This window comes from Ursus maritimus, unplaced genomic scaffold, assembly GCF_017311325.1.
Source record: "Ursus maritimus isolate PB19 unplaced genomic scaffold, ASM1731132v1 scaffold_21, whole genome shotgun sequence".
Lineage (NCBI taxonomy): Eukaryota > Metazoa > Chordata > Mammalia > Carnivora > Ursidae > Ursus > Ursus maritimus.
The window spans coordinates 46,965,796-46,989,999 of NW_024424564.1; the positions used below are offsets into that span (position 1 = coordinate 46,965,796).

The following is a 24,204-nucleotide window of genomic DNA, read 5'->3' on the forward strand; positions in this document are numbered from 1 at the left end:
TACAAATTGAAGGTCTGTGGCAGCCCTGCGGTTAGCAAGTCTACTGTGCCGTTTTCCCAACAGCATTTGCTTACTTTGTGTCTCTGTGTCACATTTGGGTCATTCTCACAATATTCCAAAATTTTTGATGATTATTATATTTGTTATGGTGACCTGTGATCAGTGGTTATGACTCGCCGAAAGCCCACATAATGGTTAGCATTTTTTTTAGTAATAAAGTATTTTTTTTGAAGATTTTATTTATTTATTTGACAGAGAGAGAGACAGCCAGCGAGAGAGGGAACACAAGCAGGGGGAGTGGGAGAGGAAGAAGCAGGCTCATAGCAGAAGAGCCTGATGTGGGGCTCCATCCCATAATGCCAGGATCACGCCCGGAGCTGAAGGCAGATGCTTAACGACTGCGCCACCCAGGCGCCCCAGTAATAAAGTTTTTAAATTAAGGTATGTACATAGCTTTTTTTTTTTTTAGATGTATGCTCTTGCAGACTTACTAGACTACCGTACAGTGTAAACATAATTTTTATCTGCACTAGGAAATCAACAAGTTCAGTTGATCTGCCTTATTGTGATGTTTGCTTTATTGTGGTGGTTTGGAAGTGAACCCACGATGTCTGCGAGGTGTCTGTACACAGAACAAGATCTGCCCTTGGGGACTTTCTGGCTGGGAAGACAGGAAGTGTTTACTTTGTTGTTTGGGGTTTGTGTTTTTTTTTTAAGATTTTGTTTATTTATTTGAGAGAGAGAGAGAAAGAGAGAGGGAGAGAGCACAAGAGGGGGAAGGGTCAGAGAGAGAAGCAGACTCCCTGCTGAGCAGGGAGCCCGACTTGGGACTCAATCCCGGGACTCTGGGATCATGACCTGAGCCGGAAGCAGATGCTTCACCAACTGAGCCACCCAGGCGCCCCAAGAAGTGCTTACTTTGGTGATGGACCAAGTTACTTGAACTTTCTTTCCCCTCAAATTCATGGTCTCAACCTTGTCCCCCTTAATTGGCTGGAACAGGTTTCCCTGTGGCGTGGGCTGACTGATAACGTGGTTTGTAATATTTTCACACTAATAGGCATTCAAAAGCAATACAAGTTTCTTTTTCTTGTTTGTCGCAGTGACATCACCCCACTGATGGATTCCTGGAAGGTGCCAGGGATGATAACGTTGGTAGAAAAAGGGAACTCAGGGAGACGCAGTTTACAATTTATTGAGCTATGAGCCCTGAGCCCCAATTTTAAAGGAGAAAAAAAACCTCCTCACACAAAGAACAAACATATATAAATCAATCAACTCAGAACTGGCTCAAGGAGGCCATGAAGGGATTTCGGAAGGCCAAACCTCATTCCAAATGAATGATCCAAATAACTGTTCCTGGAACTAAGAAAAAGTGGCAATATTTGTGAGCTGGGGTTGTCTGGTAAGGCCACCTGGAAGAGGTGGGTCAGAACTGGGCCTGGAAGATGGGGAAGAATGAGGCAGAAAAGAGGGACCCTCCCCTGAGAAGAGGGACCAGAGTGGGTGGTGGGGAGTCGGGTGGCGTGCGTGGCATCTTTGCCATGAGAACTGTTTACAAAACACTCACACCTGATTCTCCTCGTTATCTTGACCTTCTCAAGTACCTGTTGGGAGGATCATTTTTCCCTGGTCTGCAGACACCTAAAGCTCAGAGTCGGGCAGTGACTTGCCCAAGATCACCCAGTTATAAAGTGGCAGAATATGGGCTTGAGCCAAGAGTCTCATGGGGTGAAGGAGTCACAGTTCATGTTAAAGTGTCTGGCTTTGGAGGCTGCTGCCTTCTTTTATTTTTATTTTTATTTTTTAAGATTTATCTATTTTGAGAGAGAGAGAGCGTGTGGTGTGTGTGCACACACAAGGGAGAGGGTGGGGCAGAGAGAGAGAGGGAGAGAGAATCTCAAGCAGACCCCTGCTGAGCATGGGGCCCCAAGGGGGCTCCATTCCATGACCTCTAGATCATGACCTGAGCGGAAATCAAGAATCGGACGCTTAACCCACTGAGATACACAGGCGTCCCAGCTGCTGCTTTTAAAAACTGAAATCCTGGCCTGAACAGGGTTTGGAAGTTCCAGCCTTAGCTCTGCCACCGACCATCCATCTGTGAGACAAGGGGAAGCTGCTTCTCTGAGCCTCAGTTTCCCTACCTGCACAATGTGGCTGACAATCCTCGTTCTCCTCTCACAGGGTTTTGGTGAACTTTGAAATCCTGTGAGTAACCTGAACTGCAGAGCAGTGGGTCCATGGGAAGGTCGCTGCTACTGTGGCATTCTGCACATTTGCTGGGACTCAGGTTAGCTTCCTAAGGTGTGGGCTGGGGATCCCATGGGATGGTGGGATGTGCGGATAATCATCCTTCTGTGTCTCTCCTTCCTCTGCTGCCCCTGGAAGGAAGCTGTGACCCTCCGTGGGGGGCCCAGGGGGCTGCTCCTCAGGACTAAAGGAGAGGAGGTGTGAATCTTTCACCAAATACCATAGAAAGCATCTGCCTCAATGCCCTTAGTTTGCATATGGCGAAAGGGGGCACATAAAGGCAGAGGAAGCTAACTAGTCCGATCTGCCATTAATAACAGGGCCACTGAATATAAGTGTGCAAGCGCTAAAAGGGCGCTGCACTAGATGGCAGAAGTCAAAGGGTCAAGATGTAGATCTTACAGCAACTGTGGGTGGCTCCGGACAAAATCCCTTCCCTTCTCTGGCGTAGTTTCCTGGTCGCAGAACTGGGATTAGGCTCGAAGGGTCCTTCGGAGACCGTCATCCTAGTACAGGAGATGCAGCACCCTAGGACGGGGTGCAGAAAATGTGAAGGGGTTTGTATTCCCCTGAACTTGCCGGAAGCCTCCGCGCCCAGGGATGCTTCCGTTGCCACGACAACCACCCGACCGGCGTGGTCCCCGGAGTCCCGCGGAGGAAGCTGGGAAGAACCCTGCCCTTACCAAGATGGCGGCGGCCACAGGACAGGGGGCGGGGTTGAGCGTTGTCCGACTGTCCAAACCTTTCCTCTGTTTCCGCTTATTCGTGCTAACGGCGAGCTTCCGTCAATACTTGTTCCCCTTTCTGCTTCTGGGAGCACCGGGAGCCAGGGAGGAAGCGTTGTCTGCAAGAATTGGGGGAAACACCCGGGTGGGGTGGGGGGGAAGGCGGGACTTCCACGTCTCACAGGAAGTGACGCGACAGTCGCGGCCGCCGACAGGTGGAACGGCAGGTGGGTTCAGGTGCCAGCCTGGCCTGGACCCGGCTGTGGGACTGACGCTTCCGGTGAGCGACAGAGCTAGCTCCCAAGGGCCTGGACCCGTGGGGGCGGGCTCTGGGGTCTGAGCCTACCGCCCTGGCCTGGAATTCCCCCCTGTACCTAGTAAGAATCCCGTACCTTCCGGCCCCCTAACCTCGGGGACTCCCCCCGCCGTCCAGAGGGAAGGGGGAGGGTCCGGCTCTCCCGGACCTCCGGGGTGGAGGTTGACATCTAGGCACTTCGCGTCCCCAAACCCTACGCTCTTTTCTCTCCCTGATCCAGTTTCCCATTACCCTGCCGAGCTGGGCAGTTAGCCAGCCCACCTCAACTCTCGGAACCATGTTTGCAGACTTGGATTATGACATCGAGGAGGATAAACTGTGAGTATTTTGTTCCCTGCAAGTCCCAGGGATGCACGAGCCCCAGGGCCTCCAGATCCTCAGAGTACTCAGTTCTACACACCCTTGCTTCTCACGGGGTGGGGGTGGGGGGGATTAGGTCTTGTACTGTAGCAGAAATGGACCCTGCCCTTCCAGGAGCTCACCATCTGTAGCGGGCTGTGGACACATGAGCAGATAATAGGTCAGGGCCACATGGGCACTCATGGAGAATGGCCTGGCTACAAGGAGAGAGCAGATGGAGCAGTGCCTCGACTAGGGTGTTCAAGGAAGGCTTCACAAAGGAGGTGGCCCAGGTTTTGAAGGTGAATAGGAATATTGTAAACTTACCTTTCTTCCCAGTATAGATGATTAGTGGGACAGATTTTCAAAAATTGTTAGTCTCCTTCCTAAAATCCTCCATCAGTCCATTGCTGGTGTCCTCAGCACTTAGTACGGTGCTTGCCGTCAGTAGGTTGTTAGCAAACGTTTGTTGAATGAATAAGTGAATAAAGGCAGATATTACCACAGAACGTAGATAGGCGCTGGTTTTAACGAAAACTGAGAGGTAATTGAGCAGAGCAACTGAGAGATGGGTGATGGATAGTTTAACAGGAGAAAGCTTCCTGGAGAATGGTGGCCATAATGTTTTACGTGTGCTGAGAAGATGACAAGGACAGATATGACTCAGGTCTCAGACGTAGGATGAAGGAGAGGGAAGGGGGACCCGTGTTCATGGAGTGGCTGCTCTGGGCTGGGTTGGTGAAGTGCCCTCTGTGTGCTTTCTTACAAGAATTTTCATCAAGTAGCAAGCCGTTTCTCTCCATACCACCACGTATGGATGAGGGAACTGAGAAGCACAGAGGGGACTGACTGACCCAAGTCCTGTAGATGGTAAATGGCAGGGCTGGGATCTGATCCCGCGTCTGCAGGACTCCCAAGAGCTGCGCACGTGCCAGTGCAAGATGCTGTCTTTTTGGGCCAAGTGAGAAAAGAAAAAGCTGAGCAGCGTTTGGAACCTCTCGGGTTTTGGAGAGCCTGTTCCCTTCGCTGTCCCCTCCGGCCATCCTTCTTCCAGGAGATTCAGCCTCCTGCGCTTCTCTTTCTAGCGGAATTCCTACTGTGCCCGGGAAGGTGACCCTGCAGAAGGACGCCCAGAACCTGATTGGAATCAGCATTGGAGGAGGGGCCCAGTACTGTCCCTGCCTCTATATCGTCCAGGTATTGGGTGCTTTGGAGGTGGGGGTGAGGTCCCGGAAGGGGTGAGCCACCTCCCTGCTCGGGCAGGTCCATTCTCCTCTCTGCAGAGCTGATGCTTTTTCTTCTTGAGGCCTGACCGCCTCAGAGAGGCCTTCCGGAGCGGCCCCCTCCGGCGGTGCACCCTTGTTCTCCATCATGTTAATGTGTGCCTTCCCTTCTCAGGCCCCCCCCTCCAGCCCCCTATAATCATGGGTTTGCCCATTCAGTATTCTGTATCTAGCTGCTTCCCGGTCTCCGCACTGTGAGGACAGCATCTCAGTCTGCTTTTTCACTGTGGTCAGCACCGAGTGCAATGCCTGGCATAGGGTCGAATCCACAGAACTGTCAGCCTGGGGTACTGGGGCAAGTGAAGTGTCGTGGAAAGTCTCCAAGTCTATGAAGTGATAATGGCCTGAGTTCAAATGGAAGCCTCCCTGCTCAGTAGCGAGTCCCCTGACCTCTCCGGGCCTCAGCTTCTCCCCTGGGAAGTGAGGATGTAAAGGTTTGGTCGCTGTGAGGATTGAACAGAATGCCCCAGACAATGCTTGGCACTTAATAAACACGAAGTAGAGATGTTGGTATTTTCCTGGGAGTTGTGCCCTTCCCCAGCTGGTACTGAACAATCGGGTGGTTCTTGTAGAAGAAGGGCCCTGGTGACTTCCGCAGCCTGGACTCTGAGCAGTGGGGACAGGTTTCTTTACTTTGCGGCGGTTTTTCTGTAGGCCTGGAAGGGAGCGAGCCACCTCAGATGTAAACTTGGCCTGGCTTCTACCCTCTTCCAACTTTCCCAGCTCGGTAGCCGCCGGTGGCCGATGGGAAGCTGCTGTCTCTCTGAGACTCTTGCAAAAGAGTCGCTTCTGGGCCTTGAAGGCAGAGATTCCCGGGATGTGGCCTGGCCCGCTCTGGGTGCTGCCTTTACAAGCAGTCTGCCTCCTCTGACCCAAGAGGTGTTAGGGAGGCCTCGCCCAGGCCGGCCCCCTTGCTTTGTGCCTGCTTGGCCCCTGCCCCCTACCCCTCCTCACCCATTGGGGATCAGGTTTGCTTAGAACAAACTGCAATTGTAAAGTAATAGAATTTGGTTTTTAAAAATTGAATTATACTTTAATCAAAGCCTGTCTGACTTGCTATGAACAAGAGTACTAGAAGGCCTATGTCAAATAACACTCACTGTTGCACCCCTTTTTTTTTTTAAAGATTTATTTATTTATTTTAGAGAGAGAGAGGGAGAGCTGGGGAGGGGCAGAGGGAGAGGGAGAGGGAGAATCCCTAGCAGACTCCCCGCTGAGCGCGCCTGGCCTGGGGCTTGATCTTATGACCCTGAGGTCATGACCTGAGCTGAAACCAAGAGTCAGATGCTTAACCTACTGAGCCACCCAGGCGCCCTGTTCCACCCCTTCTTACCTCCCTCCTGTCCTCCATCCACCCTCCCCCACCCCCATCCCAGCAGCAATGCTGCTTTCTACCCTTTCCAGCTGTTTTTTCAGCTGGGAGCCTCCATTTTTCTTTCTTTCTTTCCCTTTCTTTCTTTGATTCTTTCTTTCTTAAAGATTTTATTTATTTATTTGAGAGAGAAAGCGAGCATGAGCAGGGGGGAATGGCAGGCAGAGGGAGAAGCAGGCTCCCTCCTGAGCCAGGAGCCCCATACGGGACTCGATCCCAGGACCCTGGGATCATGACCTGGCTCGAAGGCAGGTGCTCTACCGACTGAGCCATCCAGGCGCCCCTCCATTTTTCTCCCTTAGATGCTTACCCTGTTACTTCTTGATCTGTCACTTGTAAGTATCTGTCAGCTGGGCCCGGTCCAGTAGATGGGAATGTTAGTGCTCTCCCAGAGCCACTCTGCCGTCCCTCGCCCCATCCTCCCAGCGTGGTCATTGTGCAGTGTTGGCTAAGCCGCCGGCCTCAGCGCCGTGGGCCAGGCTGTGCTGTGGGCACTAGGGATGAGGAAGCGAGGGGCACGGGGAGCCCGTCCTCCCGAGCTGCTGTTGGAGGAGGACCCTGAGCTTCACGATCGTCCGTGGTCGTGCTTTTTAAACAAATTATTGTGCAGAAAGTCACATGACATACAACTAGTAGTTTCGAAGTTCAGTGGCGTCCAGCGCATTGGCTAAATTCACCCATCACCTCTCTGTAATTTCAGAACGTTTTCGTTCCCGCCGAAGAACAGCCCGTGCCCTTTAAGTACTCACTCGCCACCCCCTCCCCTCCCCTGGCTCTGCAACTCGTGTCCATGCTGGTTATTTCAAATTGGTGGGTAATCTGGTTATTATATAGGTTGGGGTGGGGGTTTTTTTTGGCTATTTTAATACAAAAAGAATCTAACATGTCACCTTCGGCGTCTGGCTTCTTTCACTGAGCACAATGTTCTGGAATTTCATTCAAGCGGTGGCGTGTTTCAGTCATTCTTCCGATGGGCGGATATCCTGTTTCATGGACGTACCGCAGGGTGTTCAGCCGCGCGTTTGATGGACACCCGGGTTGTTTGCCCGTCGTGGCTGCTGCGACTGGGCTGCTGGGAGCTCGCGCGTGTGCTCCCTGGGCGGACGGCGCTCCGTGGCCGGGGAGTGTGCTCCTGGGAGCGGGACGGCCCACGCGGGGCCTGCGACACGTACTTTTGGAGGACCCTCTGTCTCTTTTCTTTTTTATTTATTTATTTATCCATTCATTCATTCATTCATTCATTCAACAGAGAGAGAGACAGCCAGCGAGAGAGGGAACACAAGCAGGGGGAGTGGGAGAGGAAGAAGCAGGCTCATAGCGGAGGAGCCTGATGTGGGGCTCGATCCCAGAACGCCGGGATCACGCCCTGAGCCGAAGGCAGACGCCCAACCGCTGTGCCACCCAGGTGCCCCTCTGTCTCTTTTCTTAACTCAATCTTTGCCTCTTTTTCCGCCCCGTTTCCTGGGGTTCTTCCATTTGTGTTCTTCTTGTATCTTTCCTCAGGCAGCCATTTGCCACATCCTCCTGTTGCCCCCCACGCTGTTGTCTGTCCTCACCGAGCCCCCCCTTCCCTCTCCTCTGTGGGACGCCCCCACTTCCGGAGCCCTCTCTCTTTCCTCCTTCTTTTTCTTTTTTCTTTTCTTTTCTTTTTTTTTTTTTTTTGAGGCTTTTCTTTTGATTCCAGTCCGTTAGCATACAGTGTGACATCAGTGTCAGGTGTCCAACATAGTGATTCAGCACCTCCACCCGTCCCCAGTGCTCGTCACAAGTGCCCATCTTAGTCCCCAGCACCTGTCCCCCCCACCTCCCCTCTGATGACCAACAGTTTGTCCTCTATAGTTTTGTTTGTTTGTTTGTTTGTTTTTTAAGATGTATTTATTAGAGAGCGAGCGGGGAGGGGCAGAGGGAGAGCGAGACCCTCCAGCTGACTGCCTGCTGATGGGGGAGCCCGACTCGGGGCTCGATCTCACAACCCTCGGATCGTGACCTGAGCTGAAATCAAGAGTCAGACGCTCAACTGAGCCCCCCAGGCGCCCCTGTTGTCTGTAGTTAAGAGTCTGTTTCTTGCTTTGTCTCTCTCTCTTTTTTCCCTTTGCTCATTCGTTTTGTTTCTTAAACTCCACATAGGAGTGAGATCATTTGGGCTTTGTCTCTGTGTGACAGACTTATTTTACTCAGCATTCTACTCTCTAGATCCATCCATGTCTTTGCAAATGGCAAAGATTTCGTTCTCCTTTATGGTTGAATAATAGTCCATTGTATATATACCCACATCTTTACCCATTCGTCAGTCGAAGGGCACCCGAGCCGCTTGCGTATTCTGGCTGCTGGAAATAACACTGCTGTAAGCGCAGAGGCGCACGTACCCCTTTGAATGAACAATTTCGTATTCTTTGTATTCTGAACACCCAGGAGTGCGATCGCTGGACCTCAGCGTAGCTCTAGTTTTAACTTTTTGCACCTCCATCCTGTTTTCCAGAGTGGCTGCCCCAGTTTGCATTCCCACCAACAGTGCAAGAAGGGTCCTTTTTCTCCACATCCCTGCCAACACTTGGTGTTTCCCGTGTTGTTGATTTTGGCCGTTCTGACAGGTCCGAGGTCATCTCCCACTGTGGTTTTGATTTGCGTTTCCCGGATGCGGAGTGACGCGGAGCACCTTTTCGCGTGGCTCTTGGCCCTCTGGATGTCTTCTTTGGAGAAATGTCTGTTCATGTCTTCTGCCCATTTTTTAATTGGATTATTTGGGTTTTGGGTGTTGAGTTTGGTAAGTTCTTTACAGATCTTGGGTACCAGCCCTTTATCGGATATGTCCTTCGCAAATACCTTCTCCATTCCGTCGGCTGCTTTTTAGTTTTGCGGGCGGTTGCCTTCACCGCACAGGCCTGGAGCCCCCGCTCTCGGCCGACTTCCTCGTTGAGGTGGGGCGTCCTCCTGCAGCTCTCCGAGAGGCTGCACGGGAGCTACGGTTCTTGAGAGCGTGTGTCTCTGAAAATGCCATTAGCCTGTCTTTGTTGTTATCCTCCTAGTCCTTCCAGTGACACTTGGGCAGAGGAAGAATGACTGTCCAAAAAAAAAAAAAAAAAGAAAAAAGCCAAGTTTGCAAATGATTTTCGCCGAGAAATTCGATGGCATCCTTTCAGTATCTGGTGCCGTCGGCATTGTCGTTACGTCTGACGGTGCTCTTCCTCTTTGTGACCCTTTGTCTGGAATGTGTTTTATCCTTGATCTCTCAAGACTCTTGGGAATTTCCTTGGGTCCCGGGCGTTCTGAAAGGTCGTGACATCGGCTCTTGGCACAGGTCTTGGTCCGTCTGTTGTGTTGGAATCTCAGAGGGCGCGTCCCTCGGGAAACCTCCTGTCTTTCTCCACCCTGGAAGCTTCTAGTGTTAGCTCTTTGATGGGATCTTGCTCTCTGGTTTCTGTTCCCTCTTGCGGGACTCCTGTTGGTTAGTGCTGGGCTTCCCGAAATGATCTAATATTTTTCTTTCTCTTTTTTTCTGATTGTCCAAGTCTTTTTCACTTTCGTCAGCTTGGTTGCATTCTTCTTTGACATTGCATATTTCAGTTATAATTTGTATTTCTAAGAGATCTTGCCTGTTTGTTTTTTTTTTAAGATTTTATCTGTTTATTTGAGACAGAGCACGAGCGAGCATGAGCAGGGGAGGGGGAGGGGCCGAGGGAGAGGGAGAAGCAGACTCCCAGGACCCTGAGATCATGACCTGAGCCCAAGGCAGATATGTAATGGATTGAGCCACCCAGGCGCCCCCCAGTTTTTGAATCAATCCTTTTATGTCATCCTGTTCTTTTTCTAATCACCTTGAAGATGTGAATTACGGTTTTCTTTTTGTTTTTGAATCGCCCCTGCTTTGTTTCTGTTTTTTTGTGGTTCTTGTTTCCTCTTTAAGTGTTTTTCATATGGGACACTTTTCTCAAGTGCCCAGTAATCCTCTCCTTTCTTTACATGACGAGTGAACCGTCACAGCCATGTCCTACAGTGTTTGAAGATCTGTGTGCGGGCCGTGTCTGGGGGCGCTTCCCTGTGGGGTGCTCAGGCATCAGGCGAGCCATGGGGGGATCTCCCAGTGTCTGCATAGACGGGCCTTTTGTGTGGAGCCGTTCAGGGCAGCGGCCTCATGTCCATGAGGAAGGACAGTAAGCCTGGTTGCTGGCATTCTGGGCCCCCACTGGGGCTAGGGGGCTTTGGGACTCGCTAAAGCCAAATCTCCCCAGTCCCCTGCCTCTGTCTTGCCTTCCTTGGTCCCCGGGCCTGAGTCAGGAGCTTTTCTGGGGAAACCACCTCCATCTTTCACAGAGAAGGGGTGGTGATCGATGGCTGTGTGGATGGGGAGGGGACCAGAGTGGAGTCCTTTCCCTATTTTCTTTTTTTTTTTCAAGATTTTATTTATTTATTTGACAGAGAGAGAGACAGCCAGCGAGAGAGGGAACACAAGCAGGGGGAGTGGGAGAGGAAGAAGCAGGCTCCCAGCAGAGGAGCCTGATGCGGGGCTCAATCCCAGAACGTCGGGATCATGCCCTGAGCCAAAGGCAGACGCTTAACGACTGAGCCACCCAGGCGCCCCCTTTCCCTACTTTCTACAGCTTGCCTTCGCCCACCTGTGGCTGTTTCCAGAGGTCCACTTCCCAACCCACTGGCAATTTCCAGCAAAGATTACATCTCTCTTCCTAAAGCCCCTCCATAGGCCCTTGGATTCCCGCTGTCCGTCTTCCAAGGACAGGTAGACCCTCTCATTGTCGTCTTTACCATTTAAAAAAAATATTGGGGCGCCTGTGTGGCTCAGGCAGTTGAGTGTCCAACTCCTGATTTTGGCTCAGGTTGTGATCTTGGGGTCCTGGGATCGAGCCCTGCATCAGGACTGAGCAAAGTGTCTGCTGAGATTCTCTCCCTCTCCCCCCACCCCTCCCCTTGCTCGTGCTCTCCCTCTCTCAGAATAAATAAATCCCTAAAAAATAATAATTGTGTTTTTAGTGTGATTCTGGAAGGTAGTGGAAAGATACTCTCATCTCATGTTTTTCATTTTTTCCTTATAATATTACGTATGTGAAGCATTGTCAAGTGTTCTTTCTACACGCTTTGTGTAGAAAATTTAGCAACTGAAGATAAAGTAGAGGAAAGACAGTACCAGACGACACTGCTAATAATTGGGTGTCTGTCCTCGCGGCCGCTGTCCGGCTATGGCTTTTGTACTCTCGCCCATCGCTGCACGTGCGTGCGCAGCCTACCTCCCCCTCGCCTGAGCCGCACTCGCCCGTCTGTGCTTGGACAGGCCCACCCAGCCTCGCGCCACAACGCGTGCGGACCCCGCTGAAGGGGCCACCCGGGGAGGAGGGGCTCACATGCGCGGCAGAGCCCCTGCTCTTTAGGGACTGAGATGAGGCGCAGGAACTGACCGGAGGGGCGTCGGGGCTTCGAGTCAGCCCAGAGCAGCCTCGTGGGGAGAACCTATTAAAGAACGGAGTTTGGGGGAGCACACACTCCGCCGGGTATGGCGATCTGGGCCGAGCCAGGCCTTAGTTGGGGTGCAGGGCGTGACTGTGTCCACCCCGCCCTCCCTTGCACCCACAGGTGTTTGACAACACCCCAGCGGCTCTGGACGGCACGGTGGCAGCTGGCGACGAGATCACCGGTGTCAATGGCAGGTCAATCAAAGGCAAAACTAAGGTGGAGGTGGCAAAGATGATTCAGGAGGTGAAGGTAAGGCTGCTGGGGGGGGGGTTGACGGGGGGACCCCGGCAGCCAAGCCGCTTCGATGACACCCAGCCTGCCAGAGGCCCCGGCAGGCCCGGAAGGGGACGGGCCCTCTGTCCGTGGCCCCCTCCGTACACCAGGGTCGGGGCCACACTCCAGCCTCCCTCGGTGTTGCCCACATCTGGTCAACAAATACCGCTCGCGCTCCAGGACTTGCAATGCCTCGGTGGGAGAGTGGGCACCTTCCGGTCCCCTGTCCTTCAGCTCCCAGGGCTGCTGTCGGACTAGGAACCATGCCTCAGGGCGAGCCAGTGTGTCCCCACGCAGGGCTGGAGCTGAAGCTAGACGCCCAAGGTGAACATGCCTGGGTCCGTAGACACCCAGTAAATGTCCGTTGAGCCGGGCTGGGCCTGGGAGGGGTAGGAGGCAAACATGAGCCCCCCACTTCCTTATCCCCATAGGAGTTTCAGTTCACTGGGTCCTCCTGGGCTCCCCGACCCCCAGGGAAACTTCTGGGCTCTGGGGCAGCTCGCAGTCCAGCTGCTGGTCTTCTGTTCTGCAGACCGCAGTCGCACACGGCCGGTCCCCTGGTGCCTACGCCCCGCCCCAGCTGCTACGGGCTGAGGCCTTGCCCCACATATCCCCTCCCCACCAACGGCAGGCAGCCTCCTGACCACTCACCGAAGCAAGCGGGTGGCCCTTTTGCAATTTCTTAGAGATTTTGCTGCTACTGACTGACTCTTGGGAAACCAGAACAGCAAAGGACGTGCAGCCATTGGATGACTTCAAAGTCTTAGAGTCAAGGGTCCCAACTGTAAATTGAGCTTGGCCGAGTGTCGTAGCTCCCTCACCCATCCTTCCAGACCTTTCCTCACCCCCGTCCACCCTCCGTGTCTTAGGGACCTGGCACCAACGTCCCTGCCTGTCCCTCTTGCCTTAGCCTGGGGCTGGGTGCTTCTCCACCCTCTCCCGTGCCTTCTCCTGCTGCGCCCCATCTGGCCTGGACATTCCTGTCCCGGCGCGGCCTGCGGGGAGAGGAGCTCTCGCGGGAAGCAGGCGGACCGTGTGTCATCCTGGTACAGACCGGGGCGGCGTGTGCCCCCTGTGACCCCTTCCTCAGCCTTCACATCTGTACTCCTCACAACCCCCGTCCTCTGAGGCCTGTCTCACACCAGCGCCCCAGGTTGCCCATGAGGACGAGTGCTTTCTCCGTGTGTGTGCAGCCTTGACACTAACACGGGGATCTCCCGGCTCCCCGGCTCCCGTGTCTGGCTGCGGGCAGGGACTGGGGTCCCCGTTGACCGGTGCCCACAGGGAGGAAGGGATTTGCTTTGGTCCCACAGCTGGACCAGCACCCAGGTCTGAGTCCCGCTGCCCTCAGCTGCTGTCTGTCACCGTCCCTGCAACGCACTCCCCCTTTTGCCTGTGCCCCTGACTCTGATGGCATCAGGTCCTTTTGGTTTCCCTTCAGGACTCCTTTTTGAAATCCCGTTTTGTAGTTGAATGGATTCTGTCCCAAGTTCAGGGGTCTTAGGATGGCTTGGTTGAGAGTGACCGTGGTGGCCTCCCCTGGCTGGGAAGGCTTCTCAGGAGAAGCCAGCACGTCTCTTGTAGATCTGCGTCAGCCTCCCTGCTGGCTTGGGCCCTGGGGGCTGGGGCTGCCCCGCACCTTCTCCTTGGCACCCCGGCACCAGGCACAGAGCAAGTGCCCAGACGCGTCCGCTGGGTGAGCGGAGGGGCCGCTGAGCCTCCGGTGATTCAGAACGTGGCACATATTCCCCGTGGGGCAGATGGCGTAGCGAAGGCTTGGAGCGCGGCGTGGGGTGGGGAGGGCGGGGCTCCTGATCTCGCTGGAGCACGGGACATCCGAGACCGCCGGGCTCTGAGCTCTGTGACAGCGGGGACCGTGTCTGCCCTTGTCCCTGCTGGTTCCCCAGGGCCTGGCGCATAGTGGGACAAGGAGGGGCCTGGGAACAAAGCAGTGATAAGGCAGGACTCAGTCACAGCCCTTGGCCCAGCGTGGCAGAATTCATGGTGGGTCTGGGCCCTTCCCAGGGCTCAGGATTCCCTGGTGACCACAGATTTCGGGGCAGACGGGCTTGCCCAGGGAAGGGGCTGGGGACCCAGGAGACTCCCTCTCAGCTCTGCCTCTCCTGCTTTTCCAGGGGGAGGTGACCATTCACTACAACAAGCTGCAGGCGGACCCCAAGCAGGGCATGTCCCTGGACATCGGTAAGCTGGGCCCCGCAGGCCCTTGACCCCTGTTCTGCATCTTTATGACCGAGTCACATGGTTTTTGACCAAGCCAATGCAAAGGGCCTGGGAGCACCTGGGGTGCTCTCCTGCAGCTGCTCCCGAGAAATCCAACCCTGATTTCGCTCTGCCCCATGTTGCAGTCCTCTCCCAGGGCCCCCTCCTCTGGGACCTCGCTGCCCTAGGGTTGTCCCTAATAGGCCAGCCCCTCACCCTTCCAAAAGGGAGGACAGCCTGCAGTGAGGCGCGGTGCCTCATGCCACCCGCACGCCTCTACGTGGCCCTGGCCTCCTCTTCCGCCCGCCTACTCCCAGGAAGGCTTGAGGTCTGAGCTGGACGTCAGGCCTTGGATGGTGGGTCACGGGCCAGCCCTTCCTCCCACCGCATTCCCCAGGACAGGTTGCCTCCTGCTAGGGGGGCTGGGCTTTGGTTCCGTAGAAGCTTCAGACTCCAGAGCTGGACGTTGCCGCTTTGAGGGCCTCTGGACCAGCCACCTCATTCCAGGTCAAGGCCTGAGGCCGAGAGAGGGCTCTGTGTCCCCTGGGTGATGCACACCAGATATCTGGGCTCTGGAGCCCTGCACACTTTCCTCCAGGCTAGGGCCACAGCCGCCGCCTGGTTTCTAGGGAGAGATCAAGCCTGTCCTGGAGGTGTTCCGTATAAACCCCTTCGGTCCCATCCCGGTCCCCTTCCAGGACTCCGTATGCGACCATGTATACAGTACCTGAGTCAGGGGTCTGAGGTCACTTGTCACTGATGGCACCTCCACTCCCAGATGCGGAAGGGAGAAGAGGCTCTCCCCGGTTTGCCTGTTGGCCTTTTACACATTCGCCTCCTTCCAGCTCCCAGCGCCGCCCTCACAGAGTGCGAATAGGGCAGGGGGCCCGGCACGACCCCACTGGGGCTCTTCCCACCCCACAGGCACCCCTGCACCAGAGCTCAGTGCAGCCCCCTCAGCCCCTGCTGTCACTGGCCGTGAGGAGATGAGCTGGGCAGGGCTGGCCTGACGACCCAGCTGCACGCTCCCCGCCACTGAGACCCTTTCTTGCCTGGTCCCAGTGTTGAAGAAAGTAAAGCATCGGCTGGTAGAGAACATGAGTTCGGGGACTGCAGACGCCCTGGGCCTGAGCCGGGCCATCCTGTGCAATGGTGAGTCCTCTCTTCCTGCCCAGCCGCCCCAGGGACGAGGTCGCGGGCCCAGGCTTGCAGGTTGCGGGGCACCACGGCCGCCCGTGGGGCCGGTGGTCCCGTCTGCATCCCCAGAGGCTTCTCTGCCTCCCGGAGAGCGTCCACAGCAGGCAGCCGAGGCATCCTGCAGCCCGCGTCCCCCAGGCCCAGGGCACAGATGAGACAGATGCCCAGCGCGGTGGGGCCTCCTCCCAGCTCCGTGTGCTGGTGCCTTCCCCACTGTCCCCAGCTGCCATCACCCAGCCAGCCAGCCAGCCAGCGGCAGCCACCACGTGCCCTCTTCCGAAGCGCAGCCCCAGCTCCCTGCTCCTGCACTGCACCCCCCCCACGCCCCTGCCTTTTTCCAGGAGGTGGCGCTGCTGCCCTTGTCGCGGAGGTTCCTAGCTGGGATGGGAGGTGGGGGCTGGGGGAAAGCCACGGACACGCGCATTCACACCCACGCATGTGTGTGGCCAGTAAAACACTTGGTCCTGCTGCCACCGTCCCCAGCCCGAGTTTATAAATAGCGGTTCTGCCGTGCGTGTGTGGGGGCTAGATTTAAATGCCGACAGATACGTGGGCTCCGCTGGGCACAGCGGGCTTCATTGGCTGGGACGTGGGGGCGGGGTCCGCGCCCGCTCCGAGTGGTGTACAGAAGTGGCGGCTGCTATTTTCAGCTTCTTGGTGTCTATAAATCCCTGTTACTGTAGTTACCATGCGTCGAGATGAAATTAGAACGGGTTGTTGTGTTTTTCCCCCCAAACCTTGCAATTTCCCCAGCCTTAAATAGGGTTTCTAAAATTGAAGCTGTCATGATGTCCCATGACCCAGCTAAAAACAACAGCGCCGCGCTTACGTGGCTCCTTTCCTGCCAGGCTGGCGAGGGGCCAGGGCTCTGGGGAGCCAGCGCCTGGGGGCCAGCCAGGGGCCAAGCCCCTGAAGACCTCCGCCCCGCTCCCTCCCGCCCCCCAGAGTCCACATGGCCGCCTGACACCCAGCCGCCTCGCTCAGGCCCTGCTTCGACTCCCCTCCCCGCTTCCCACTCAGAAAACCCTGGCCCAGGTCAACACAGGGGCAAGGGGCAGAGGGCACCCCGGCTTGAATAGTGTCTGGCTGTGTGCCTGTGGGCAGGTTATCCCTCGGCTTATGCAGACAACAAGGGAAGTGGCCCCTGCCCGTGACGGTGGGTCCTGGCTCACAGCAGCCGAGCTCAGCGAGGCCAGGCCCGGCCCTAAGGGGCCGCCATGTGAGGAAGCCACCAGCCCCGTCCCTGCCCTGCGGTGGCCGCCGGTGCTCCTGGTGGGGAGGTGGGAGGCCCCTCATCCCCTCACTGCTGGAGGGACCCTCCCTCCCTGATCCGAAATGCCGGCCCCAGCCCCGGCAGTCCACTTGCTCCCATCTTGAGCCCTTGAGGGGAGGCAGCTGCCCCCGCCTCTCCCTTGACAAGCCCCAGTCGTCGCCTGGCCACTGTCTCCTCTACTGGACCGTGAGCCTCGAGGGCATGACCTGGGGCTCGTTCACCAAGGTCATTCTGTGGGCCTGATGTGGGGCGTGGCACCCAGAAGGTGCTAGAGAAACCTCTGTGAAGCAGAGGGTGAAGGGTGATCGCCAAGGCCCGGTCCAGGCGAGCTCTTCCTCGGGGCCCTTTCTGAACAGGCCCTCCCTCCCCCACGGTTCTCCCTCCTGAGAGCACGCTTGCTTCTCATGTGCTGGGCGCAGTGCCACACCTGCCCCGGCCTCGTCAAAATGACTCCTCTCCAGCTTAGCTCCGACTGCCTTCCTCCTTGGCTGTCGCCAGGGTTTGTGTCAGACGGACAAGGGCCTTGACTGCTAGGACAGGGCCTGCTTTTGGCTGGCCGTCGGGAGCCACCCACAGGCGGGGCCTCATTGGTGACTTTTGGCAGTACCTAAATGATCATCACCTTTCTGTCCCTCTGATGTGCCCCGGCCTGCTGGGGTGGGGACTTAGCTCGTGAGGGGCCTGAGGGCCGCCCCGCCTGTCCCCGGCTTGCCTGTGGTTTGGGTGGCCCGGGCTGCTAACAACACTTGCGAGCCCGGCCGAGGTGCCAGCTCCCCCTCCCTGGGACCCCGTTCTGTGCCGGTCCTGGTTCTCTTCTGGGGGCTGCCTCTCTCCTCCCAAGCCTGGCTCGGGCCACCCCGTGCTCGTGGAGACTCACTGGCCTCCCCTTCTCTCTGACCCGCACAGACGGGCTCGTGAAGAGGCTGGAGGAGCTGGAGCGGACCGCCGAGCTGTATAAAGGTGAGCAGGCCCGCGCTGTGGCTTCGAGCAGGCCCACCCGGCACCGGCTCTGCCCCCCCCCCCGGCCCCCGAGATCTTCACAGCCCGGCCCTGAGCTGGTGGTGGCAGGGGCAGGAGTGCTGGCCTGTGAAATTCTAGGACTGCGGCCGTTAGGAATTCTTAAGAAAAAAGCCTCTTAAGATACTTTTTCTTTTCTTTTCTTTCCTTTTTTTTTCTTTTAAAGATTTTATTCATTTATTTGACACAGAGAGAGAGCTAGTGAGAGAGCACACAAGCAGGGGGAGCAGCAGAGGGAGAAGCCGGTTCCCTGCCGAGCAAGGAGCCCAATGCCGGGTTTGATCCCAGGACTCTGGGGTCATGACCCGAGCCGAAGGCAGACACCCAACTGACTGAGCCACCCAGGCGCCCCAATACATACTTTTTCTGGTCATGAAACTAGTACATATCCCTGAACATTCCAGCAACGGCACACATGAACGCGGCGGGGGTCTCTCCGAACCTGACTATGTCCCCTATCTCCCAGGGAGGTAGCCCACGGGCGGCCTTGTTCGCCTTCTGCCCTCGCGGAGCCCTGGCTGTCCTGTCGGACGGGGGCTCTTAGGTAGTGCTGTTCGGGGCGCTAAGCCTTCAAGCCTGGGCCCTCGTGGGGCTGTGGGCAAAGCCAGCGAGCTCAGGAACAGTGAGGGGCTCGGGGTGGGGGCTGGAGGCCGCGCCCTGGGGGCCACTGTGGTCTCACCATGTGCGCCCATCCGCCTTCGGTTGGGTCTGTCCCACAGGAATGACAGAGCACACCAAGAACCTCCTGCGGGCCTTTTATGAGCTGTCGCAGACGCACCGGGGTAAGCGCCCCCACCCTGCTGTGGGGCCCTGGGAAGACCCTCGCTCCCCTCTGAGCTCAGCACTTCCCCATACAGTGCGGGTGTGGCCGATGCCTCCCCGGGGCCTTCCCCACAGCTGCGCTCAGGCAGACACCACAGCGTCCGACGTCACCCAGGTTCGGCCTGGGCCTTGTCTAGATGCCGGGAGGTAGCAATAAGGGGGGCCGGTGGGGAACATCTGGGCCAGCTGGTCTTCTGTGGGGCCCAGGCCTGCTCTACTGCCCCTTACGAGGTATGGAGCCTTCTCTGTGCCCTCATTTCCTCCAAGTCTGCTAGCTGGGCAGGCAGCTACTGTTAACCCCATTTTACAGTTGGGAAAATGAAGCCCAGGCAGAGGAAGTGGTCACCCAGCTGCTTTAGGCAGAACTGGCCTTAGACCCCGGCATCCAGATTCCCAGACCAGTGCTCTGCTGTCAGGCAACGGTAGCCTCTGCAGCCTTGACCGAGCCTTCTTCCCACGTGGTCCGGTCACTCTGAGGAATGAGGGCTACTCTCTTGGGTGTAGACCCAGCTCCCTTGGGACATAGACGTCATACAGACCTTGGCCTTCAGCCTGCCACGCCCCCTGCCTTCCCCACGAAGAGGTCCAGTAGGGACAGCCTTGCCTTCAGGGCAGACTTGTCCTGCAGCCTTTGGGGACGTGTTCTCCGTCATCGGGGTGCGGGAGCCCCAGCCAGCTGCAAGTGAGGCTTTCGTGAAGTTCGCCGACGCCCACCGCAGCATTGAGAAGTTCGGTATCCGGCTGCTGAAAACCATCAAGCCGGTAGGTGGTGTGGGGCTTGTGTGTGTGTGTGGGGGGGGGGTGTGGGTGTGTGTGTGAGCATGCGAGGGTAGAGAGGGGGCAGTGGCACGCAGAAGGGGCCTGGACTGGAGGCAGAACACGTGGGTGTTGAGGGGGCGCCTGGGTGGCACAGCGGTTAAGCGTCTGCCTTCGGCTCAGGGCATGATCCCGGCGTTATGGGATCGAGCCCCACATCAGGCTCCTCCGCTATGAGCCTGCTTCTTCCTCTCCCACTCTCCCTGCTTGTGTTCCTTCTCTCACTGGCTGTCTCTATCTCTGTCGAATAAATAAATACAATCTTTAAAAAAAAAAAAAAAAACACGTGGGTGTTGGCTCTGGCTTGGTCACCCACACGGCCGATCGTGGGTCAGTCACTCTGCCTCCCTGGCCTGGCTCAGCGCTGACCTGCAGGCGGGATTCGGGCCCTGGCTGCACTTGCAGCCCTGGGCCCAGCCTGTCTTCTCAGCCTCGAGTGGCCAGATTGAGAGTGCCCTTTGGCCCTGACACCGGGGTCCACTGGGATTGCTGGATCTGTGCTGCTCTGTCAGGCTGGCCAGCCTCACCCCCACCCCGGGGAACCGAGCGTCCGCCCCCTCCTTCCCTTCCAGATGCTCACGGACCTGAACACGTACCTCAACAAAGCCATCCCGGACACTCGCCTCACCATCAAGAAGTACCTGGATGTGAAGTTCGAGTACCTGGTGAGTGGCCTCCAGCCCCTGGGGCGGGATGAGTCCGGCATGCTGGGGAAAGAAGCCACCTCGAGATTCTCCCCTCAGTTGGCCACGGGATGGCCCGCAGGACGGGGCCAGATCCTCTGGCGTGTCTGATTGAGGATGTGGGACCAGGGGCCTGGGAAGTACTGGGCAATTGGGCGGCCGCCTAGACCCCGCCCCAACTGCTCGGGGGAGCCTCTGGGAGCCTGGGGTAGGCAGAGCGCTTGCTGTGGACCCCTTGACCCCTTGGGATTTTTTGGTCACTTTTACAGTGGGTCGGTGGTTATAAAGTGGGTGCCAAGGGACATTATTGAGGTTTTTTTTTTTTTAAGGTTTTATTCATTTATTGATTGGTTGATTGGTTGATTGATTGATTGATGGATTGAAAGAGCGCATGGGTGGGAAGAGGGGCAGAGGGAGAGAATCTCAAGCAGACTCTGTGCTGAGCATGGAGCCTGATGCTGGGCTTGATCTCATGACCCCGACATCACCACCTGAGCTGAAATCAAGTCAGACACCCAACTGACTGAGCCACCCAGGCGTCCCTGGACATTATTGAGTTTTATGTTGAAGTAAAAATTCTGAGGGTCAAAGGAGTTGAGGGAAAATTATCCACCAGGCAAGCCAAGGCTCCTTTGCTGCAGGACTTCTCAGAGCCTTTGACAGGCTGTGTGCAACATGAATCTTCGAGGGCCTTGCCACGCTCTTTTGACCATGGAATTCCTTTTTACCCAGAGCATCATTTGGGCTTGAGTTTGGTAAACGCTGGGCTGTTTCTCAGGCCCTTGCCACCCTCCCAGATGAGTGCCCTCTCCCACGTGCTGCCACCTCGCCCTGGGCCTCCCCAAGCAAGGGCCAGTCCGAGTGAGGTACCAGCCCTCCCCGACAGGTGTCAGCCTATCGTAGTTGAGGGCATGCATGGCCCAGGAGGCCTGGCACCCCCCCCCCGGCAGGGCTTTAGGGGTCCTGTGGGGCATGGAAGGAAGTGCGGCATCAGGGTGGGCATCCAGGAGGCGCAGCGCCTCTGACCTCGTGGGCTTGCTTCCCCCACAGTCCTACTGCCTGAAGGTGAAGGAGATGGACGACGAGGAGTACAGCTGCATCGTGAGTTCTCGGGGGCGATTGGGGGTGGCCCCGGGGCTGGGAAGTCTTGGGGTATACACCCCTTCCCCTGCTTGTCACACAGAGGCCCGAGAATGTCCTGGGGCTGCCGGGGCACCGGGTGGCTCGGGCCAACCTGGGAGAGGCCCGCAGGCCTGGCTGGGCTCTCGTGTCTGGGGGTGAGGGGCCGTCCATCCGCACCCGGCCCCTCTGGGCCTCGGCTTGCTCCCCCGGCTTGGCGAGGCTCTTGCGGGGAGAAGCTGACTTTCCCCACTCCTAGGGGGCATTTTTAATCCTCTACCTTTTTAATATTTTTGATGTTGGGATCCATGTCAGCACTAAATGTTCATTATTTAACGTGCAAGGGCTTGGTCTTTTGTTTTCGTCACCAAGAGCGCTTCTGGCGACCACTGGTGTCCAGGAGTGAGGGACCACGGCAGCTCCGACACGTGCTGGTGGTGCAGGGGTGGGGGCTGGGGGCTGGGCTCTGCGGCCTTCCCTCCGCGGCTGTCCCAGCGCAGTCTCCCCCGCCCCCCGCCGGGGTCCTCATGTGCGCCCCACTGCGCCAGGCCCTGGGGGAGCCCCTGTACCGCGTGAGCACCGGCAACTACGAGTATCGGCTGATCCTGCGCTGCCGCCAGGAGGCCCGCGCCCGCTTCTCCCAGATGCGCAAAGACGTGCTGGAGAAGATGGAGCTGCTGGACCAGAAGCACGGTGAGGGGAGTGGGTGGGCGCGGGGGCTTGGGGGGTGGGCACCATCGTCTCCCCTTTCGGAGCTGGGGAAACGGCGGCCCCGAGAGGCAAGGTACCTACCTGGGGTCCCACGGCCCCGCCCTGGCAGAGCTTTGAGTCTGACCCAAGGCGGGAAGCCCCGCAGGAGCGCCCCCCACCCCACTTCCTGGGGCCTGGCTGGGGTGGGACTGGTCCGGGCCCTGGGGGCGCAGTGGGGTGCCGTCCACAATCTCCCCACCTGGCAGGGCTCCTGCCGTCCCTAACCCGGCAGCTGGGAGACCCGGGTGTGCACCCGGCTGGGCCACCCAGGGGTGGGGGGGGGGGCCCGAGCAGGCTTGGGGGTCTTCTCCACTGGTGCCCGTCTGCCGCCTGCCCGCCCCAGTCCAGGACATCGTGTTCCAGCTGCAGCGCTTCGTGTCCACCATGTCCAAGTACTACAACGACTGCTACGCGGTGCTGCGCGACGCCGACGTCTTCCCCATCGAGGTGGACCTGGCCCACACCACGCTGGCCTACGGCCTCGGCCAGGACGAGTTCACCGACGGGGAGGACGAGGAGGACGAAGACGACGAGGACACGGCGGCCGGGGAGCCGTCCAGGGATGCGCGAGGGGCTGCCGGGCCCCTGGACAAGGGTGGGAGCTGGTGTGACTCCTGAGTGCCCCCATGGGGTGCGGATCTGGGGGGTAGGGTGAGTGGGAGGACAGAGCATGGGAGCGGGGGTGGGGCCGCCGCCCAACAGTGGGGCGTATAAAGGCCTGCGGGCTCAGGGCGCCTGCCTCCTGCTCCTCTGTCCTAGCACCGCGAACCCGGGCTCTTGCCCACGGAAGTCCCTGGGCCTGTGGCCCCCTCCCCCTGCCCTCCCCACCTCCCTAGCCAGATGGCGAGCTTGGCCCTTGGAACTGCCTGAGGAAGGAGAGAGTGGAGGGGTTGGAGGGGGCAGGAAGTCCAGGATCTGTTGCCCGTGGGCACCAGCACCGGCCCCACCTGGAGCCTGGCGGCGTGGGGGGGCGGGGGGCGGACAGCCAGGGTTGGGGCCGATGTCCGTGCACACCCTCCCCTCGCCCCAGGCCGGCCCCCCCGAGCCCACACTCACACCTCAGCGGCCTTTATTTATTCGACACCCCTATCTCAGCCGCTTCCCTCGGGAAGGGCCGGGCGCTGGGCCTGTACTGAATAAACACCAACCCAGACGGAGCCGGGCTCTTTGCGGTGGCCTCAGACCCTCTTCTCCCTCGACGCCCCGTCTGCTGCCTCCCTGGTCCCGAGGGAGGGCGGGCAACAAGATGTACGGACATGCCCTTCACCCTATCGCTTCTTCCTTGCCGCAGCTCTGCGAACCAGCGCTGCTGCCCCCGTTTACAGACGGGAGACCGAGGCTAGAGAAGGGTCTTGCTCAGGGCCACCCAGCGTCCGGGGTCGGAGTGGGATCTGGACTTGAATCTGGCGGTCCCAGAGACCCCAGGCCTGCTGATTCTGGAGCCTTTGACCTCCTCCCTCACTTTGACCCGTCTGGGCTTCTGGCCAGTAGCTCCACCGTCATTGGGAAGGGCAGGACAGACACTGGGTCGGGAGGCCCCACATTGGGGAGAGAATGTTGGGGTGCCCCCACCACTCTAGGAGCACCTGTTCCTCCGGGGCCGCGGGAGAAGCCCAGCAGAGAACGCCACCCTTGTACTCTGCGTCTTTGCAAAGCGGTCGAAATAGGCTGGCTGTGTGTCCTGTCAGCTGTGCCGTCCAAGTTCCCACCTGTGGTCCCACATGTAATGAACAGTGGCCCTTTTCACCCCGAAAGTGTCCCTGTTTGAACAATGACTTACACACTCATCCTGAGAAGGGAAGGAGGCAAGAGGCAGTGAGGGGCAGGCAGGGCCTAAAATGGGGGGAGGGGGAATGGCTCTCAGCTTGTCAGCTTTGGGGACGTGGGTGGTGGGCAGCAACCCAAATGGGACCGTCAGGGGGACTGGGAGCGTGGAGGGAGGATCGGGCTGTCCCTTGGAGTCCACGCGGGTCTCCTGGAGCTGCCAGACCAGACCACCTCTCTGAAGGAACAGCCGATGTGGAGGCCAAGGACACAGACGGCAGCCAGCCGACAGCCTAGATCCCAGTCACAGCCTCTGTGACCCTGGGCTCCTCCCTAACCTCTCCGTGCCCCGTTTTCCCTCTCTGTGCTTGTGGCCAGTAACGGTCCTTACCTCCTTGGGCTGTTACGAGCGTTTGATGAGTTAACACTTGTAAAGGGCCTCACAGCGCCTGGCACCGAGTCCCTGCTCTGAGTGTTTAATAAAAAGTAGTCACTGCTCTAGTGACTCGGGGATGCAGA

General features: G+C 57.5%; 1 protein-coding gene across 3 annotated transcripts; it reads left to right on the plus strand.

Moving 5' to 3' along the window:
* The first annotated feature begins 3,022 nt into the window (after positions 1–3,022).
* PICK1 (protein interacting with PRKCA 1) lies at positions 3,023–24,204 on the plus strand. 3 transcript variants are annotated; one of them, XM_040637513.1, is made up of 13 exons: positions 3,023–3,258; positions 3,515–3,612; positions 4,719–4,830; positions 11,872–12,000; positions 14,160–14,226; positions 15,307–15,396; positions 17,621–17,674; positions 18,451–18,513; positions 19,182–19,315; positions 19,942–20,034; positions 21,103–21,153; positions 21,720–21,864; positions 22,265–24,204. In XM_040637513.1, the coding sequence occupies exons 2-13, from the start codon at positions 3,572–3,574 to the stop codon at positions 22,537–22,539; spliced, it is 1,254 nt and encodes a 417-aa protein (XP_040493447.1). In that variant the 5' UTR covers positions 3,023–3,258; positions 3,515–3,571; the 3' UTR covers positions 22,540–24,204. The 3 variants fall into 3 exon arrangements, with proteins under 3 accessions (XP_040493447.1, XP_040493448.1, XP_040493449.1); XM_040637514.1 differs by having other exon boundaries at positions 3,066–3,205; XM_040637515.1 differs by having other exon boundaries at positions 3,216–3,355.